The 15,465-nt window shown below is 42.1% G+C and overlaps 1 protein-coding gene across 21 annotated transcripts in view; it reads right to left on the bottom strand.

Annotated features, from left to right (window-relative positions):
- CEP192 (centrosomal protein 192) overlaps positions 1 to 15,465 on the bottom strand; it is a 199,919-nt gene extending 184,454 nt beyond the window's left edge. For 16 of the 21 annotated variants that reach the window (XR_006278920.1, XR_006278921.1, XR_006278922.1 and 13 more), the window contains exons 1-4: positions 14,290 to 14,432; positions 12,286 to 12,474; positions 8,943 to 9,068; positions 1,015 to 1,172 (exon numbers count right to left, since the gene is read on the bottom strand). Coding sequence is in view for 15 of the 21 variants with exons in the window: in XM_043508137.1 (XP_043364072.1) it covers positions 1,015 to 1,172; positions 8,943 to 9,068; positions 12,286 to 12,474; positions 14,290 to 14,333 (517 nt within the window). In the remaining 6 variants the exon portion in view is untranslated. The other 5 variants (XM_038390163.2, XM_038390166.2, XM_038390165.1 and 2 more) reach the window with 4 other exon arrangements.

Below are 15,465 nucleotides of genomic sequence, written 5' to 3'. Positions count from 1 at the left end.
GAGCTGGGTACCAGTTTGGAGCAGCGTGCCGGAGTCGGGGTCAGAGCTGACTCCATCAGGATGGCCCGGAGCTTAATGTCCCTTTCTCTTTTGGTCCGAGGCTTAAACGACTTGGAAATCTTGCACCTTTCACTGATATGGGTTTTTCCTGAACAGCACAAACAGTCTGCATGCGGGTCACTTCTTGGCATAGAATGCCTACAAGAGCCACATGACTTAAACCCTGGGGTGCGGGGCTTGCCCCAGCCCGGGCTCACTGACTAACTAAACAGCTAACTAACTACAGGTACTAACACTGAACGAACGAACAGTTCTGGGGATGAGCTACAGCAAAGCTGGAGCAGAGTAGTTCGGACACACCTTCACTGGCGGCAAGAAGGAACTGAGGGTGAGGGGAGCGCCAGGCAGGTACCACTCCAGGGGTCGCTGGGGTGCTCCCCCTACAGGTACTGCTGGGGGAAAAACTTCCAGCACCAGTGCACGTGGTGAGCACGCACACCTATTGTGGAATACACATGAGCAATCACTCAAAGAAGAACTACACTAAATGTTTTTAGACAATATAAAGCAAGATCCAGAAGTCAGTGCAATTGAAGGTAATGGTCACTGAATTCAGGTCAGCGTGAAAGAGGAAAAAAGATGCTAATAAAAAAAAATATGATTTTGTGGTTTCATACCTGATAAATAAGTGACTTATACCACTGGAATACTGAAACCCACAATTTTCCCCGGTAGTGTTCAGGATTTGTTTCTAGTTCATTGTTTGTAAGACATCAGACCTTAGATTTGTCACTGGCTCCCTAGAGTTGCTTTGTCTTTTTACCACAGATTTAGACTTAATATAACAACAAGTCCCAAACCAAAGACTACTTCAATTTCCATTCTCTACAAGTCACCTAAAGATTGCCAGTAGAGAAGAGCTATTCTTATTTATGTTATACCAAAACAAAATACACCATAACAAAGATGTAAGCACTGGACCAGTAAGTGCAAGAATTTCTAAAAGTTAAATACCTTCCAAGTATTCAATTGGTAATATGTCAAACAAAGTATCTTGACTGAGACTTGAACACTCAGCGATGGCATTCTGGTTGTGCCCTCTCTGTATTAAGTTGGACTCTTTCAAGCCATCAGAAACAGGATGAGCTTCTGTAATTAGTGTTGTAACTCCCCTAGAAAAAAATAATTTTAGTGACACTTTACTTAAGCCAAAGTTTGATCACAATCAGTATACAATTTATCTTACTTTGTGGACATATAAGTGTGTCTTTATTTCCTTTATACCCCGAGTACAAACACCGCTGACTAACCTACTCCTGATAGATTTACAGATTATTATAAAATGGCAAGAAATATCTGCTACCTATTAAAAGAATACTCAACTTTAAAAATCTAATCACTTCCAAAGAAGTAGTTCAAGGTACTACTTGTCACTGAGTTCCTGCTAATAATCTGTGGTTTTGACAAATAGGACAATGTATTACAAGTGTTTCTCTTTACTGTTGCTGTTTGAAAAGACTGGCTATAAAAAACACTGTTAAATGCTCAAAATAATTAAAACAAACAGGTATTTATTCCTTTAGTCTTTCAGATATAGTATTAGGTTTTAATCCAAGGTTTAAATAACATTCTCCTACCCCAATTTCAAGTTACCCTCTTGCTTCTGGTTGTCAGGTAGAAGCCTTTAGGTCTAGGTCTTGTCTACACCAGTCAAAGTGCACACAAATCACCACTACTGCACCTCCACCAGTGGCATCAACAGTTACCTGAGGGAATTCTGCACCAAAACTTATGCGCAAAAAAATAAAAGTTCTGCGCACATTTTAAAATTCTGCAAATTTTATTTGTCAAATAAATGTGGCTCCAACATGGCAGTGGGGAGCACAGGCCACTGGCTGTATTGATGTGGGCGATCACCCTGAAGCCCCGACGTCCCTCCAGTACAGGGACTTGGCAGTGAGGTGCAAAGGCTGACACAGTGCAAAGACTGGGCCTGCTCCAGAAACACACCAGGGTCCTGCCCCTCTGCACCAGGCACACCAAATGTGGGTGGACAGGCTCAGCCCAGCAGTATCCAAGTGTGGAGGGGCTTAGTGTGGGGGGATCCAGGTATGGAGTGAGAGGTTTCTGTATGGTGCAATCTGGGTGCGGGCAGCTCTGGATGCACAGAGGATCGTTGGGGGTTCCGGGTGCAGGCGCAATGGGACTCTGCAGGGGATCCAGGTGAAGGTGGTTGGTACTCAGCGAGGGGGTCTGGGTGTGGGAAGGTGGGCTCAGCAGGGAGGTATGGGTTTGGACGGCTCAGTGGGGGGGTCAGGGTGCAGCTGACTGGGGGATCAGTGGGATAGGGGTCTTGGTGTGGGGGGCTCAGAGGGATCCAGATGTAGGGGATAGGGCTTGTCAGGGTAAAGGCTTGATAGACCTGCTTAATGGGGGGAAGCTCCAGCTGCTGCCAAAATGACACCACATGCCAAGCTCCTGCTTCCCCCCCCACACGCAATTCCCCCATTCCCTTTTCATGTCCATCCCCCTCCGTTTACTCCCACATTCCCCTCCCTTTACCCTGTTCCACCCCACTTCCTTCTCCACTGCCTCTTCCCTCCTTTCCTCATTTCTCCCACCGCGAGCACTCACTTCTGCACAGAAAACAGGAAGGCTCCCAGCACACAGAAGGGGAACAGCGCTGGCACTACGACCCTGCAGCATTCAGCTGCAGAGTCAGTGGAGCCCAGACACAGCCTCCTTCAGCTGGGCAGTTCTGTGCTTGCAGAAATGGGTGGGGAGGGGGAGGCCAGCGGCACATAACCCCGTGTGGCCCCCCCATGCCTCACCTCTGTTTGGGGGGAACAATCCCCCCCAAAAAACTGTGCCCGTTGTCATCCCCCTCCAGCCCCCCACCCACGCAGTTTCCCTTTGCTTCCCTGCCATTTTCTGCACAGAACCACAGTAAATGTGTGGGGGAGGTGGGCATATTCTGCAGGCGCAGTCACTCAGTTTCCCCCAGGAGTAAACGGTAGAAGCTGTAGCACAGATAGGTCTCTGCATTTTTACCACAATTGTATTTAACAATACTCTGAGCAAGATTATAAAATGAGTTGGTACATATACAATACCCACCTATGCTACTGCTTCGCTATTTCTACCAGTAATGGCACTGCACCTGTTGTACTGATGAAACATTATAGGCATTATTTTTGTCAAGAGTATAGAAAAACCCTATTTGAGGTATTTCCTAGGCAATTAACTGTACTTACGATGAAATTGAAAATTCTAACAATGTATGGCCTTCTCTACATATAGAAGTTGCACCAGGGTTAAATAAAATAGATTTTAAACCAGTGCAAATCCTTCTACCTGTGTGAGCCTGACTTACAGCAGTTTAACTCTGAACCAATGTGACCTAAACCAATAGAAGCCAAATTCAAACCAACACAAGGTTCCGAACTAGCTTAAGACACAAGTTCAGTTAAATTGGTACAACTCTGTTTACACCACGCTTACGTTTGTGACCTTATTTAAGGTACTATTAATAGTCTCGGTCAATCATTGCTAAAATCAAGTTAAGGTTGGAGAGTTGTTAATTTATGTGATGCTACATAAACAGGGATGTTGTAATTATCACAAGGCAAACCATTATAAAATCAGGAAACTTAAAAGAAATCCAAACATGTTAATGTATGAAAATGCAATTAGGGCACCCAAAACTCCACCATGTCAGATTCTTCAAACTTTCCATATACACTTAAAACTCACTGAAATCTTATGAATAGGATACATTTGATTTTTTTTCTTTAGAAGGATTAATGGTCTTAATTCTGCCATATCACGAAACCATGAATCAAAAAATATTGATGTCTGCTTTGTCTTTGAAAACCTACTTCATCTATTTTGAGTCCACAAACACTAAAATGCTTTAATCATCATCATATGTTTTGGCATTGTGTCACTACAGACCAGAGTTAATTCTTCTTCAGTTAAAACCTTAAGGGGTGAAAATGGGGAGAAAATGACCATTAAAACCTGGTAGAAAACTACTCAAATGTAACCTGTGCACAAGATCTGAGCAAGTTTTTATTAAATGGCAAAAACATTTGTGAATGCCAAGTTAAAGTTGACTGGTGATAGCTTGTGCTCTTTGCAGAGTTCAGCAAAATAAATTTGTGAAACCCAGGAAATACAGAGTTATAGAACATGTCCAGGCTGTGCCCCCTCTCAGAACTAGCAATAGCCACTACGAATCATATGGTTGTAAGAGGGATTGATGGAATTGTAAAATGTCATAGATGTGTAGGACTGCAGGGAGGTATGAGTGTAAGGGGCTCCTGCTCAGGAGAGAGCAAAGGCAGAGAGCAAGTATGTGTTATAGACATACTAGGACACTGCTCAAAAGAAGGCACAGTTAAAGTTTTGTACGAGCATACGTTAACTTTGTATTCCCTGGTTTTCACAACTTTTGAGTCTTGCTGAATTTGATGTTCTGGAAAGGAATGAACCATCACCAGGCAACCATAATGATGAATTAACAAGGTTTGGTTATGTAAAAAAAAAAAAACAAACAGAAAGAAGTGTTATTGGGAGTAGTTGGTGGTAATCTAGGCAGTTGTAATTATCACCTAGGTGTGCAGTTCAGATGGTCCTGTGGACAATGATAATATCTAGTTCTTATAATGCAGTCTTTCATCAGTAGATCTCAAAAAAGGGAAACTTTCCCCTTCGAGATGGGAAAACTGAGGCACAGAGATGAAGTGACTTGGCCAAAGTTACCCAGAAGTACAGTGGCAGAGCCAGGAATAGAGCCCAGGTTTCTTTGGTTGTTCTCTTCAGTAGGCCACCCTGTTATGCAATTCCTAAGTGTAGCTCCTATCTCTGTACGCTCTGTTGTACTGAAATGGAGATAATGGTCAGGCTTTAAAATTTTTGGAGTCTGTAACTACTAACAGAGCTGATAAGAGAAGTTCCTGTCCCATTAAGCAATTAGCATTTTAGAAGCCAGGTATTCACAAAGCAAGTCTGGAGAATCTGTGAACTTAACAAAACAAAAACAAAAAACGTTGTTCCTGCATCTCAGGAACCTCTTGCTCAAATGATCCCTAATTTGCACCACTAACTAACAAAGGCACAGTAAATTTAAAGACAATTCGGATACATCTTAGAATTTTGGAATATTTAGAAACATTGTCCTTTAAACAGAAAAAAACTTCTCAATTTTAAGAGTAGTAGAGCTGGCATTCCATCATAACTATGGCCCTACTTGAATTGTGGGATGATTGTCAAATAATTGCAGCTGAATTGCAGACAAGACATGGAAAATCATGGAAAAGTAATATCGGTTATTTATTACAGTAGAACTTCAGAGTTACACGTACCAGTATTATGAACTGACCAGTCAATCACACACTTAATTTGGAACCGGAAGTACGCAAAACAGCAGCAGAGACGACAGCCCCTCCGCGGCCCCCCCAAAAGCAGATACAGTACAGTACTATGTTAAATGTAAACTAAAAAAAAAAAAGGGAAAATTTAAAAAAAAAGATTTGACATGGTAAGGAAACTGTTTCTGTGCCTGTTTCATTTAAATTAAGATGGTTAAAAGCAGCATTATTCTTCTGCATAGTAAAGTTTCAAAGCTGTATTAAGTCAATGTTCAGTTGTAAACTTCTGAAAACTATAATATTTTGTTCAGTTACAAACATTTTAGAGTTAGGAACTGTCCTGAAGTGTTTGTATTTCTGAGGTTCTACTGTAATTGCAGAAATTTGGAAAAGCCATAGAAGACCTATTTGCTTAAGAAAAACTTGCTGGAACAATTGAAACACTCAAGCATCATGTTATGCCTGCTAATTTTTTCTTTTATTGGGGGGGAGGGGAAAGATACCCAGACATTTTGCTGCAACTATATTATAGTCATTAATGCCCAGGGACGGCAGCAGAATTCGTAACACCAGTCGCCTGAGTCCAGCAGCGGGACTCGGGTCATCAGCCACCCAGTTGACAAAATTGTAAAGGATGCTTAATATTGTGGGAGCTGTAATTTCCACAGTATCACAAATTAAATAGGGCCTTCGCCATAACATATATTAAAATTAATTATTAATAACTGCTTTGCTGTGAGCAGATTCCCCAGCAAAGGATAATCCTGAAAATATAAGAAGCTCTGAGTGGTGTTAAGTGGCCCATTCATCTCAATAAGATGCTCTCAGCTTAGAAAGACCATTGGATGGAGATGAATACACCTGAAACAACAGCCCTAATATGTGTAAAGTGTTCTATTCATGTCAGTAGGTGTTCCCATTCCCTCCTCACCAATTCTGGAGAGCCTTTGATATGTATCAAGCATGCCTATTCTCAACTCTTTGCCTCAATGTCAGCAGTGTGTTCTTGGTACTTATGCCAGTTCTCAGCTTCACACCCAAATCGCAGGGCTTCTCCTAACCCAGGCACATACGGCAGTTAAGGACCCTAGTTGCCAGGGGTCACACACCTGGAGATGGGCAGGGGCCTCTACAAATCCTGCCATACACAAGGCAAGGAGAGGGGATCAGATACCCCTGGAAGGGACAGTCCCCCATATATCAGCTCACATGAGAGGGAATGCCAATGGGGGGATTAGACACCCAACCCACCAGGGCCTGGCACATGCACAAAGACAGAGAGAGAGGCAATCCCCTTACTCTCCTCCCCCCTTCCAGATCCCAGCACATAGATGGGAGAGGACCGTAATGCTGACGGGGACCCCTGCCTCTATTCTCCCAGTCCCCCTAAAACTCACCCCCTTTTCCTCTCCTCAGGTGTCCTCCCACTCTACTTAGCTCCATCCCCTCCATCACCTGACTCCCATCCACAAAATCTCTCCTATCCACCCATCACCATTTATCCCCCATCCCTGCACTGTACCCTAAATCCATCTCCTCTTATTCCCACTTACTCTTCCACCTCCAATCACTGTCCTCTTCCCACAAGCATTTGCATGTGCAATTTGTTCTTTTCAAAAGCAGTTTCAGCACCTTCTATATATTCTGCTGTCCTCATAATACAATTCCCCAAAATAAAAAAATCCCATATTGCTACAATCTGCCTCTGATTTTTCCCCACCCTTCAGATTTCTATACCTAGGGTTGGATTTGAACTCTCAGTGCCTGGATGTTGCCGAGGTTCCATGGCTGAAACATTCCTCCTGGAGCTACTCAGCTCCTGTAAATCATAACTAGCTTTCAACCTCCTTAGCCTCTCTGCACATGTACAGTCTAATTGGTTTGGGGCAAGAGCTGTAGGACTCGGGGACCAAACTTTTGGTAACAATATTTTAATTTGATTTCCCCCAAAAAAGCTAGTGGTGGGGTAACTCTCAAGCAACCGAGACCCTGGTACGATCCCTGTATGCAAGAGTTGCCAAAATATGTCAACTTTAAAGAGAAGCTAGGTGTTTTTCCCCCCCATGAGGCTGTCTCTGAGGAACTCCTTGATCAAATAGCCTCAAATTTGGGTCATTAATCAAACCCTACCTCCCCATGAGACACACCACATTTCAAGTTTCAGAGTAGCAGCCGTGTTAGTCTGTATTTGCAAAAAGAAAAGCAGTACTTGTGGCACCTTGGAGACTAACAAATTTATTAGAGCATAAGCTTTCGTGAGCTACAGCTCACTTCAAGTGAGCTGTAGCTCACGAAAGCTTATGCTCTAATAAATTTGTTAGTCTCCAAGGTGCCACAAGTACTGCTTTTCTTTTTACCACATTTCAAGGCAATCTGAGTAATCATATGGATTTTAGAGCATTCATGCCTGATCTACACCTAAAATTTAAGTTAACCTATCTCCATCACTCAGGGATGTGAAAAATTCACATCTGTCAGAGAAGGTAAAGCCAATCTAACTACCACCTGTTGGAGGAGTGGATTAATTATGGTGATGCAAGAGGTTTTTCCATCAATGTGAAAAGTGTCTACACTACAGCTGTGCTGCCATAGCATTTGTATTATTCTGTTACTGCAATTATTCAGGGCAAAAAGAGGTCTGACACAGGGTACCAAATTTCTCAAGAAGCCTATTTTTAATTTTATTTCTTCAACTAAATAAGATTTACTTGGAATTCTCAGAAAATTTATTCTGTATTCAAAGTAAATTATGTACTCTTCAAAATTACACTCTTCACACTTACGAGGTTGAATCGCTGCTTTAAGTGAAAAACTCCATTTCAACGATGGAGTTGCTACTGAGGCTTTTATAATCTGCTCACAACCCATGTAAATTCTTGTTAAGATATCAAGAAGCAGTGATCTCCCACTTTCCTGTGTTCTGCAGAATATTGACAGTTAGATAAGATACTTGTAAGCTATTTCTTCTGAAGTCACTTCACACAGGTTGAAAACCTGTAAAAGCTATTATGTGCACTTATGACTTAATTGTGATTACCAGTTCACAAACTACTCTATGAACCTCACATGCATAGTACTGGAGCTCTACCTAGAAAGCATATAGAATCCTGTAGCAAAACTACAGAAGAATTAATTGAAATATTTGTACAAACTATAAAGAAGGAAATATCTCCAGAGCAAAAACTGTTTTGAAATGGGCACAAGTAATAAAACTGGGGGAACTTCTTGTTCTCCTTTTGAAGTTATCCAGCAAATGAAAAAAGTTTAAAGAACCACTGAGCTAGAATTAAGCTCTAATAACTTCCCTGTCTTCGGACATTCCTTTTAAAGCAAGTATATTCTTCAGATCTTGGATTTAAGCAACAAATTTTAATGAATCATCAAAAACACTATAAATTTTATTGACAAGTAGGTGGGAGCAAAATAAAGCTTTTAACGGCAGCCAATCCCGTTATTTCATAAAGAAAAAATTCAGAGTAAAGTCATTGATATGTACAATTATAACACAGAATTTGCCGTAAGTAATTTTTCCAACATTTTTTAAAAGGATTAAACAGCAATATCACTTACAAGTCACCCTGAAAGCTGAGAGCTAACTTCCCCCTTGGCTCCGAAGCAGACTGACCACTATGAGGAGATGCTGATGGCGGTGAAAATCTCCCTTCTTCTAGATAAGAAGCTTGAATATCAGAAAGCCTGTTGGAAAAAAAAAAAAAAAAAAAAAAAAAAAAAAAAAACTATCTTTTCAACTCTTAACTCGTTTTTTGTAAAGTATCTGAATACTTCTTGAGCACCACAAAAGGACTATAGGAATCCAATCCCATATAAAAAGGGATGGCAAAGGGATTCCCAGCATAGTCAGGGGTTCATCAGGCTAAATGACTACTCCGATTTCCTCTGAGTACTTATTTGGCAAGCAAAGCAAGTGGTTTCATTTAATACAAGTCCATCCATAATTCATGCTGTGTAGCCTTTTAGTTTTTATTTTTGCATTTTATAAATTTAAACTAAAAAAATTACTTTTATTAGATTGTTATTGACTTGTAATGATCAACAAAGAACTGTTCACTATAAGCAACTGTGAGCAACTCTGGTAGTTTAGAGAGAAGAAAATAAAACTGGGCTAGAAGTGTTGTCAAACAACCTTCTTGAGCAAACCTAGGTGACTGGCTGATACAGTAGTCAGTTAACCAGTTACAGATAATTCGCAGTCACTAGACTAACAATTCTTATACTCCATAATTATGGCCAGCTGCATAGCAAAGAAATAGCTGGTGGAATGGGTCAATATACTACAGGAACTTGCATTCTGTCCATAAGCTATCACATATAGTTGCAAGGAATGTAACGTTAGGTTTCAGAGTAGCAACTGTGTTAGTCTCTATTCGCAAAAAGAAAAGGAGTACTTGTGGCACCTTAGAGACTAAAATTTATTTGAGCATAAGCTTTCGTTAGCTACAGCTCACTTCATCGGATGCATTCAGTGGAAAATACAGTGGGGAGATTTATATACATTGCAATGCCCCTCTGCCATGTACATTGGTCAAACTGGACAGTCTCTTCGTAAAAGAATAAACGGACACAAATCAGACATCAAGAATTATAACATTCAAAAACCAGTCGGAGAACACTTCAATCTCTTTGGTCACTCGATTACAGACCTAAAAGTTGCAATTCTTCAACAAAAAAAAACTTCAAACACAGACTCCAACGAGAGACTGCTGAATGGGAATTAATTTGCGAACTGGATACAATTAACTTAGGTTTGAATAAAAACTGGGAGTGGATGGGTCATTACACAAAGTAAAACTATTTCCCCATGTTTATTCCCCCCCGCCCACCGTTCCTCAGAGGTTCTTGTCAACTGCTGGAAATGGTCCATCTTGATTATCACTACAAAAAGTTTCCCCCCCCCCGCCATTCTGCTGGTAATAGCTCACCTTAAGTGAAGGAGTACTTGTGGCACCTTAGAGACTAACAAATTAATTTGAGCATAAGCTTTCGTGAGCTACAGCTCACTTCATCGGGTGCATTCTGCTGAAGTGAAGAAACGGATCGACAGAGCCAGAAGAGCACCCCGAAGCCACCCACTACAGGACAGGCCCAACAACAACAGGGCCTGTCCTGTAGTGGGTGGCTTCGGGGTGCTCTTCTGGCTCTGTCGATCCGTTTCTTCACTTCAGCAGAATGCACCCGATGAAGTGAGCTGTAGCTCACGAAAGCTTATGCTCAAATTAATTTGTTAGTCTCTAAGGTGCCACAAGTACTCCTTTTCTTTTTGCAAATACAGACTAACACGGCTGCTACTCTGAAACTTGTCACCTTAAGTGATCACTCTCATTACAGAGTGTATGGTAACTCCCATTGTTTCATGATCTCTATGTATATAAATCTCCACACTGTATTTTCCACTGAATGCATCCGATGAAGTGAGCTGTAGCTCACGAAAGCTTATGCTCAAATAAATTTGTTAGTCTCTAACGTGCCACAAGTACTTTTTTTTTTTTTTTTTTTTTTTTTTTAAAAAGGAATGTAATGTAGCTCAAATGTCTGACATCTCAGATAAACCCACTGGTTTAAAAACACACACACACCACAGATGGTGCCAGAAGCCAAGAGCCAAACAAGACTGGGCTGGAGAACAATATTATAGACCAACACAAAGACTCCAGGAGAAGAGAATTATGGGAAAACTACACAATTTAAATTCTGCAGACTCTACATCACACTCTCCTGGAAGCAGTAATGCCCAATGATCCCAAACTCAGTTTGACTTTACATCCATAGAGGAGGCAACAGATACTATGTGCCATTTGGCACAATTTTAAGGTTGGAGCATATGCTTTACCCACTACTACACAGGTTTTTATCTTTGGTACCAAAATTTGTTCCAACCACTGAGTCAGTATAGTGCAATAGCCACCTTGAACGAAAAACAATAATTTTGACCAAAAATACAACAGTAGCTCAAGTATCTCCTGTTTTCCCACTATAGTATTGGTTCAATCTACTGTAAGTTAATCGTACATAATTAAACTTTCTGGTTTCAAGAAAAGTACTACAGAACCATTATTCTCTGAATAACTACTAAATTTAATAACTGTTGTTATGTGCAAGAAATATAGGATACTCCAGAGTTAGATTACTGTTCATGTCAAAGGATATTTACCCAGTATACATTTAAAACTCCAGTCTAAATCCCAAGTTAACATTTTGTAATGAAGCATGGCAACTTAAGTTTTATTTGACAAAATGCTTTATTTTATAGCATGCAGCGTTGTAGCTGCGTTACTTCCTGGATATTAGAGGCACACGGTAGATGAGGTAATATCTTTTATAGAACCAACTTCTGTTGTGAAAGAGACAAGCTTTTGGGATACACAGAGCTCTTAAGTCTGGGAAAGGAACAAAACGCCTTCAAAGGACAGCCAAGGAGCTTAAATCCATAGCTTTGTTGGAGCTATTAATATTGGTCTTAAAGACTCTGGATGTATGGCTTATTATTACAACAATCTGTAACCTTAAAACCCCCCTTTTTTTGTCCTATGACTGCAGAGGGGTTAACTGCCCACTTGACACACTGAATACCTTTCCCAGATGGAAGAAGAGCTCTGTGTAGCTTAAAAGCTTGTCTCTTTCACGATCAGAAGTTGATCCAATAAAAGATATTACCTCATCTACCTTGTCGCTCATTTTGTAGCGGTCATCAGAAGTTCATTCAGCAACACAGTGACATTTTTCAGCACATCACGAATTCACACCATGTTACAGAAGTATCCAGATAACCAGTTTCAGTTTTCTGAGCATACATCATGTAAGAGGAATCCTCCCGGAGAAGATCAGACACCTCCACTCTTCCCCATAACACAAGTGTATTTTAGGTTATGAAAGACTATTATGAGGACAGTCTTACCTGTTGTCACAACCAGTTTTATTCCTGGCAACAGTTGAAGCTGCAACAGGTAAGCCAAGGTTTGATGAAATGGTGACATTTTCCAAAATCCCACTGGTATTACTGTTCAGTGAGTGAGCCAAAAAGCTGGGAAACGTCTCATCTGCAATATTTCGAAAGTCTTCCATGCTGCCATACAATAGAACACTGCTTAAAAATGAATTGAAATAAGTTAGCTCAGCATAACAAACAAGATGATATTCAAAGAATTCACTCGTCACTAAAGTCATGTAAACTCTCATTGGAAGCAACATAGCCAGATGCTTCACACTGCAGATATAGGACGATTTTATTTTCACAGACCAGGATGAAAAGACTCCAAGTCCAGTTACATGACTTTCACAAAAATAGTCCTGATTCTGAATTATGTACTACAGTTCTTAATTATCCATGGCCTAAAAAGCTACAATTTTAGAGCCATCTACCTTCACTGTACTAGCACTGAAGCTTCACCAGCACTACTAACAAACAGCATTAGCTTAAACTTACCAAGTCAGCAATGTTACTCCAAAATGTTATCTATCCCACAAAGTTTAACAATGACAAAATCACAGATAACCAGACCACACTATTACTAGCACCACTGGGGGCTAAACAGTACTAGATTTCCCTAAAGTCACCAGTACACACAAGGTCTAGAGGTGGTTGTGCCAACTGCCAACTGCAACAGTACTCTTCATATAATTTTTAAAAAAATCTAGCATAGGTATACAGTTGGCTAAAATATTGCATGCATGGCAAAAAAAATGTATTGTTTAAACCAATGGTTGAGTCCATATGTTCTAACACTCACTCAAAATAAAATCAGAAAAGTCTAAGAGCTGACAGTATGCTTCCTTTGGCTAGACCAAGTCTCACCAAAAAAAGCAACGGACATTTTATCCATTTGTTAGTCTTCACGCCAATTTACTTCCAAATCCAAATAAAACCATTGTTTTTAAAAAGTCAATTTGTTTAAATTTTATACCTACTGTAGTTAATACACAACATTGTCAGAACTGAAAGGAGTTACAGAATATTAGTGAAAACATGCATTTGACAGCTCTGAATATAATCAGTTTCATCGTTACTTTTTATAATCAATGTCACCTATGCGGAAAAGCCCCTCATAAAATTTCAACAAGGAAGCTGAAAACATTCACTTTAAAGTTTCAGGTATGTTATTTAAAGTATGCTTTATGAAATAAGTGTTTGGGAGATTTAAACTCAATTTCAAAAATTTTCAGATTCACATCCACTAAAACAAAACATTTAGAATACGCAATTAAAGTAAAAAGCTAGTTTCCTTGTGCTTCTCTCTCCTTCACTGTTCACCGCACTCCATCCAAGACCTTCAACGCCATATTAATAAAGTCTTTTAGAAAAAAAAAAATCAATAAAAGAGTGTAAGACTGGTGATTTTTTCAAGATGCACAGAGAAAACACCCTGAGTTGTACAATTAGCCCATTATTTAAGGTAAGAAAATAACTATCATCCAACAGGATCACATTCTGGCACTGGAACAGGTACTGAAGTTTAACTGGGAAGCTACTAAACATCAATTTTACTTCCACCAAAAAGCAGCACGGTGGGACAAGAAGAAGTCAGCTTGTACTTTCTAAGTAGGATGATCTTAAAATGTCAAGAGCAACTGATAGTAAATTGACTAGACTGACAGGTGCCATAGAAGAGACTGTTTGACACCAGAACTCATCCTGATTAAGGAACATCTGAATACAAGAGTAAATCAACTGTATTTACAATAACATAAGTAACTTACGGCAGCTCCCTGTTTGTTGCTGGTAAAAAAAAAACTAGACAATACACTGACCATATCCTTTACTGACATAAGCACAACTGTATCTACAAACTCATTTAAAGTTCTTCTTCAGTCTTTTGAGCAAGGCGGCACAGATCAAGGCTTTTTTTTTTTTTTTTAAGTGACATTAACTCCTACAAGTTAGAGCCCTCAGGTGCCTGAGCTGTATTTAGCTTGTAAAGTTGCTTGGAGCTGACAGCATCTTCCCATTTCTACAGGCCTCAAGCACCCAACGGAGCCTTAAAAAAAACCCTACGTAAAGCATCACCTTCATTAGAGGTCATTAAACCTGCTGAATCAGAGGCTCCTTGCACATGGGACAGGGTAGGGTATAGAGCAGGGGACCAGCTAGAGCAGGGGTGGGCAAACTACGGCCTGCAGGCCGCATTCAGCCTGCCAGCCTATTTAATCAAGCCCTCAAGTTCCCACTGGGTACTGAGGCTTGCTGCGCTCCAGCTGGGCAGTGGGGTCAGGGGCCACTCCGCATGCGTATGCCGTGGCTCAGCATGGCTCCTGGAATCTGTGGCACGTTCCCCCTCTGGCTCCTACGCAGAGGCACAACCAACTGGCTCTGCAGACCACTACTGCAACTCCCATTGGCCGCAGTGCCCGGCCAATGGAAGCTACAGGGGCAGCCCCTGCAGGCAAAGCAGTGCACAGAGCCACCTGGCCATGCCTCTGCATAGGAGCCAAAGAGAGAACATGCTGCTGCTTCCAAGAGTTGCTTGAGGTAGCACCAGCACCATCCCCCTCACCCGGCCAGCCCCAGAGACAGCCCCGGGCAGCGGGGCAGGGACACGGGAGTTCTGCGGAGTTAGGACAGGAGCCTCCCTGCGGGGGCGGCTCGCGGGGTCCGGGGCACAGTTTCCCTCAGACGGCTGCGGGAGCGGGGCAGAGAACGAGCCTTACTCTCTTCCCCCCCCCCCCGCCATCATCTACAGCGCCACACACCCCTGAGCGCCCTGCCGCGTGTGCCTGGCTCGGGGGGAGCAGCCGGGACCCGGCACCGGCACCTCCCCGCACGGACAGAAACGGAGACAGGAGCAGCCCGGCCACCCAACCGCCACCACTTCAAACCGTCGCTCGGCTTCCCGCCACCTCCTCCCGCAGGCGCCGCGCTCGCTCGTTCACTCACCAGCCGCTCCGCCGGATCTGTGCGCGAGGACGGCTGCAGCGCGAGACCCGCCCAGGGCGCGCGGACGCTCCCACCAGGCCCGGCGACTCTTTCTCTCCCTTCGTGGGGGGCGCGCACTCGCAGCGCAGGGCTGCGCGTGCTAGTCTGGGAACTGGGCCAAAGGCTCCGGAAGAAAAAAGGAAGGGGGGGGGGGGGGGAAAGCGGGAG

Source organism: Dermochelys coriacea, chromosome 2 (genome assembly GCF_009764565.3).
Source record: "Dermochelys coriacea isolate rDerCor1 chromosome 2, rDerCor1.pri.v4, whole genome shotgun sequence".
NCBI lineage: Eukaryota > Metazoa > Chordata > Testudines > Dermochelyidae > Dermochelys > Dermochelys coriacea.
The sequence above is the reverse complement of the archived record's forward strand: the minus strand, read 5'-3'. Positions and strand labels throughout refer to the sequence as shown.